The sequence below is a fragment of the Lycium ferocissimum genome, chromosome 4 (assembly GCF_029784015.1).
Source record: "Lycium ferocissimum isolate CSIRO_LF1 chromosome 4, AGI_CSIRO_Lferr_CH_V1, whole genome shotgun sequence".
NCBI classification, from domain to species: Eukaryota; Viridiplantae; Streptophyta; class Magnoliopsida; order Solanales; family Solanaceae; genus Lycium; species Lycium ferocissimum.
In genome coordinates, this window is record NC_081345.1 from 3,464,059 (window position 1) to 3,470,058 (window position 6,000).

General features: G+C 40.6%; 1 protein-coding gene across 1 annotated transcript; it reads right to left on the reverse strand.

Annotated features, from left to right (window-relative positions):
* Positions 1 to 4,874: 4,874 nt before the first annotated feature.
* On the reverse strand, positions 4,875 to 5,330 carry LOC132053671 (uncharacterized). Its single transcript, XM_059445784.1, has one exon. It carries the CDS (start codon positions 5,328 to 5,330, stop codon positions 4,875 to 4,877), a length of 456 nt encoding a protein of 151 aa, XP_059301767.1.
* Positions 5,331 to 6,000: the final 670 nt, after the last annotated feature.

Sequence of the window (6,000 nt, forward strand, 5' to 3'; positions counted from 1 at the left end):
TAATGCAAATAAAAATCATGCATAACGCTCAGAACGTGGTCACCCCCCGACGCCGGTGCCACAACACATCATACTCCGTAAGTTTTCAAATCTCCGTACATCTCCGAACACATCATAATATCACACACATCAAATCATCGAATATATCAGATGCCATATCACATCATAACACCATAAACGGTAACCGGCCCTATGGCGAGGTCTCGAAAACCGTAACACATCATACTGCCGAATGTGTCATAATGCGCACGATCACAAAACCGGCCCGGGTACCGGTGAACGAAATCATAACCATTGGCACGAGCAGAGTAGTGCAGAAACCATATGCATATCAAAAGTAAGTTCCAGGATTTGACGCTTAATCTTATATACATATATATTAACTTCGGAGGCTCAAAATGAGTATCGAGCTAATCGGGATTTACATACAAAAGTTGCGGACCCTTTTTTTTTAAATCATCAGTTTTTCCCAAAAACACATCATAGGTCATTCTTTGAGAAATTTCGTATCATTCGTAGTGAGGGATATTCAGATAACATTATAGGACATTTCTAACGACCTTGGAGTCATAGACAAACATTTTCCTTTCATATCATACGGAAACGAACCAAACAAATCAAATAAAGGAAGTCTCGGGACTTGCGGGCCCACCTCGGGTCAAGTCGAGGCGGCAGACATAAATTTCAAACATTGGGATCCATAAGGACATTTGTGAGAGTTTCAAAGCGATTCGGATACATTTGCGGAAGTTATGGAGGTTTAAGCATTCTTTCAACCAAATACAAAGATTATAGTTCAAATGCGGCGAATGAATAGTATGCAAAATCAAACTGGGATTTCCAGGAGCAAAATTAGTCCCGAGATTCCGTTCTCAGCCTAGTAAGTCTAGGACATGCCAATTGAAGAAAAGGTCGGCTTTACATACCTTACGGACGTCTTATGCTCGCTTAAACTCGAATCCCGTTTCGCCCAGAATCTGCAAATGGTCAAAGTCACCAAATATAAATCATATGCCTTTAGGGAGCTTATTCTTAGCCCTTACTTGTCTGCAAGAATTTGGGCAGCATCTCCCCTATAAATCCAACATCCCCGAGCATTAAACTCGGCTTAAATGACAACAACCAACCTAACAACAACATCAATAATCGCTACAAAACACATATTAACACAAATAGTCTTTCTTTCTACATAATGCATTAACTTCCATTCTAACTTCACACTTTCAATCCAATATCGACGTTTTCATATTTATCTACTAATTCAAGGCCATTCAAATACATTTCGTACGCTTTTCTCATTATTCCTCAAAATATACAAGTTTTCCATCAAACGATAATTCATCCAAAATTTCTAATTTCCAACATACATACCCATAATATATTTCCATCTTCCAATTTCATCAACCATAATCATGATTCACATCTTTCTTCCACATTTACATAGAACTTTATGAACACACCAAATATTCCATAATGACATACATGCCAATTTCAATGCCAATTCGAATCGTTTATGACTTATTTACATCACAAATGTCATACAACACAACTAACAAACTAAATAAAATCAATTTCACCTCTCCTTCCTCCAACATGGCTCACGGCCATACATGCTTCACACACACACGCCATGCACACACACCACTATTCCATAATTCTCATCCAATTCCTATCATCATAACACATATACTTGTTCCATAACACAAAAGAATAAATTCTTACCTTTTTCTTGAAATTCCAACTTGCCGCAAACATGACTTTCTCGCATAAATAATTATACCATGTTGAAGAGCGCTTTGAACTTATCAAGAATTCAAGAAGGATGAGATTTTTAGATGGAACCAAAGAGCTTGAGAATTTTTCTTTCTTCTTTTTTTTTCCTCTTCTTTCTTTGGGAGCCGAATGCTCCCCTTCATTTTTTTCTTCTTTTATCATGATTTTTCTTGAAACTTCTAAGGGGTTGAGTTCATATATAACCCCCTTTGTATTAGTGTGTCACATGGTTGGCACATGACAACTTAAATGGGTTTGGGCCAAGGCCATGTTGGCCGGCCACCCTTCAAGATTTGGGCCTCAATTTCTTTTATTAATTTGAGCCCAATTTCCCATGAATCATATTTTGCAATTCCCGAAACAAATTCCCAAAATTCCAATTTTGCCCTTAGGCCTTCTCCAATGTTTCCGCATTCAAACTTCCATAACCGGCATACACATGTTAAGAAAAATTCAAACATGACCTTATTCCTTACAATCGAGGTTATTTCCACTTTTCCAAGTACGCGAAATTGCCGGATATAACACTTACCCTCCTCTCCAACGAGAACCCGTGAGTAAGTGGTGTGAGGGCATTCCGTAAGCACACTCGAGACATCTAACTCGAAGTGATCACAAGCCATCATCGAAATCTTGTAAAGTTGCGCTAGCACAGTAGATTGGGCCGATCGTTCTTGGGCTGGAGTCAAGTTGAGCTTAGTGCACTGATCAGGAGACTTGAAATTAGAGATGTCAATCACATTGTTTGGGCACTCAAGAACCCCGTCATGTTTCCTCTCCAAATGAGGGGCCAACCTCCTCAAGTATGCTGTAAGTGTGTTCTCAAAGCTAAGCTTAAGGGATTTGCCCTCCCTGATGTGAATCATATCCTGAAGCATCCAATACCCAATGTTGACAGGTTGCCCCATCAAGAAGAAGTACACAATGGCCACTCTCTCCTTCAGCATAGTAGTGAAATGGTCAAGTGGCATGATATGGTAGTTTAGCAGCCTTAGCCACATTTGGGCCTCCTTCATAAAATCACCCATTAGCAGTGTCTTGTGCTTCCTCGAGTACTATCTATATCTAGCCCACTTGGCCTAGGAATCTAGCCTACATAAAGTTTCTCGAATGGCCTTATAGTCAGGCCTTTTGATGCACTCGAGCAATGGTTCCACGGGATGGTCAGGAACTCCCAATTGTGCACACAAAGTGGATGCTGTTAACGACACCCATTCACCTCTTAATTTCATAGAAGGATAGGGCTCGCCACCCTCTGTTCTTGCAAAAATGATGTTGTTGTATAGCTCTAAAACCATGTCAATATTCACCAGCCCTGGGTTGTCAAATACAGAGCCCCAGTCCATTTCAATTATTTGGTTGTAAATCCCCTAAAATTCTTCTTTAATGCCACCTTGTTGACAGGCCGTTCATGAATATATCCATCAGTTAGAGGGAAATCTTTGTACCATTGTTCTTCCAAACCAGACCCTACGAAGGTGAGACGAGGCCTCTGGGAAGAAGCTTGAGGAATGGGGACTACAGGTTGCTTGCTACTGCGGGTGGTAGAACCCTTTTTTGTTGGGGTAGCCTTGCCCCCTCTACCCCTCTTGGAACCTTACGAGGGGCCCGACTCATCAACTTTACCCTTTCCTTTGTTCACCATTGTACCAGCAGAGGTTTATAACACAAATTTCTAACTTCATTTGCAAATTAAACCCAGGACCCCATACTTATTTCAAGTCGAGTGTTCATGAATTAGAGTTCCACTCTTTCACTTTTTAGCACAACCAAGGGTGAACCTCCCCCACACCTACTTCAAACTAAGGTACAAAACTTGAAACAAAGAAGTTAACTAACTTAAACTAGAAAAAAAAAAAATTAAAGAAAACTATACTACAAGACAAGGGAAATCATGTTTGAGGACCTAGGTTGGTGGTTCACCCTTCACTTCTAGTGTTTTTTGACTTATGGGTGTTAATGGTGATGCCCAAGGTTTCGAATGTGTTTCAAGTTCAATTGCTACTCAAGACTTCACAAAAATCACAAGAAACTTGGTTTAGGAATTTTGTCAAACACCTTGTGGGCCTAGAACTATCCCTTTGAGTTTTGCAACAATGGAGGGTTGAAGAACCCTCTCTTTTGTTTGGGAATCATTTTTGTAGCATCTAACAACCATTTCAAACACAACAACACCAAATCCCCACCCAAATTCGCCCAACCCCATAAAAGTTAGTTTATTAATCTCAAAATCCAACACAAAGGGGGAAAAGGGAACGGGATCTCATGGATGAAATATGAAGATTATTTACCTGTGTTGAGATATGAGATGATGCACATGAATTTCTTGAGGGTTGGAGATGATTTGGGGAAGGTTTTTTGTGCTTAGGTTCAGTTTTGAGGAGAGTTTAGAGAGAGAGAATGGGTTTGTGAGAAGTGGGGGGAATTGGGGGGTCGACCGTGTTTAAATCGTTTAAAAAAATTTGAACCGGGTTGACCTGTGCGTTGGCTATGTGTCGCATGGCTAGCATACAATACCCCACTCTCTGAACTCTACACTTAGCCAAATTTTCACTTTGATTACAGATCATGCGCTGGCTATGCGGCTCATAGCCAGTGCACAAAATACCACTCTCTGAATTTTTTACTTAGTCAAAATTGTGGCTCTGATCACCACTCATGCGTTGGCTATGCATTTCATGGCCAGAGCACAAAATAGCCCTCTCTGAACTTTTAACTTAGCCAAATTTTGTCTCTGATTACCCCTTAGGTGTTGGTTATGCGACGCACAAGAACAACACACTACAAACCTGAAGCTCGATTCTTTATGTTTTGCACTTGTTTCGAGTCCCCGCTCCTTCCTTAGACCTGCAACATGAATAAACGTGAAATATATGCTACAAAAGTTGGGTTGCCTCCTAACCAGCGCCCCAGTTAAGGTCGTGGCACAACACTTTTTATATTTTTCTTTTATTTGAATTGTTACATTACAAACTCGGGTTGCCTCCCGAGAAGCGCTTGATTTAATGTCGCGGTACGATGCAGGTCCTTCTCTACTCATCATCAAGGAGCACTTGCTCCTTCTCCTTGTCAAAGTTACTGCCCCAATATCGCTTGAGACGCTATCCATTTACCAAGAACTTGCGCACCCCATCCATAGTTTGTATTTCGACAGCACCATGGGGTGTGATTCTAGTCACCACAAACGGTCCATCCCATTGGGACTTTAGCTTGCCAGGAAATAACCGCAGCCTAGAGTTAAAGAGTAGTACCTGCTGCCCTGGTACAAATTCACGATATTGTATGTGCTTGTCATGCCATCTCTTTGTCTTCTCCTTGTACAGCTTTGCATTCTCATATCCCCCTAATTTGAACTCGTCAAGCTCTTGTAATTGTAGCAACCTCTTCTCTCCCGCTAAGCTCATATCAAGGTTGAGCTTTTTGATTGCCCAATACGCTTTATGCTCTAACTCAACCGGCAGATAGCACGCCTTCCCATAAACCAACCTGTAAGGAGAAACTCCGATGGGGGTTCTGTTGGCTGTGCAATATGCCCACAAGGCGCCATCCAACTTCATTGCCCAATCCTTCCTCTGGGCATTCACAGTTTTCTCTAAGATTTACTTCACTTCTCTATTTGATACCTCTACCTATCCGCATTTTTGTGGGTGGTAAGCTGTAGATGTTACACCTCGCATTTTTGCCCATTTGGATAGTCCGAGTTAATGGCGGAACGTTAAGGACAAGGTTAGTTTCCGATTTTGTTGAATGCGCGAGTCGCTTATAAATATTATTGTTATGGAAATTTAAGGGCAAACTTGGAATTGGAAACTTTTATGCATGATTGTTGAAGAAAAATTGGAGGCTAAAAGTTGGGAAATAATTTTCATGAAATGGCACAAGTGTATACTATATATATTTGTGGAGTGTGTGTATATGTACGTGGGTCCCATTATTTATGGCTATGTGACTATATGAATGGACCAAGGCTTATAATATAAGTCATCTTTTGATTAAAAGAAAAAGGAAGAAAAATCTAGAAAATTTGAGAGAAGAGGAGAAAGGCCAACCGGCCATGTGCCATATTTCTTATATATATATATATATATATATATATATATATGTGATGACTAAATAAGGTGGAAGTCACCATTTTGTAATTCAAGAAATGTCAAGAAAAGTTGAAGAACAAAAAAAGAGAGAGAACGGCCAAAGAGGAGGGGGCTGGCCGAACTGCCCCCTTGGATT

Excerpts from the sequence above, each read along its gene's own strand:
- LOC132053671 (XM_059445784.1), bottom strand. The coding sequence starts at position 5,330 with ATGAAGTTGGATGGCGCCTTGTGGGCATATTGCACAGCCAACAGAACC.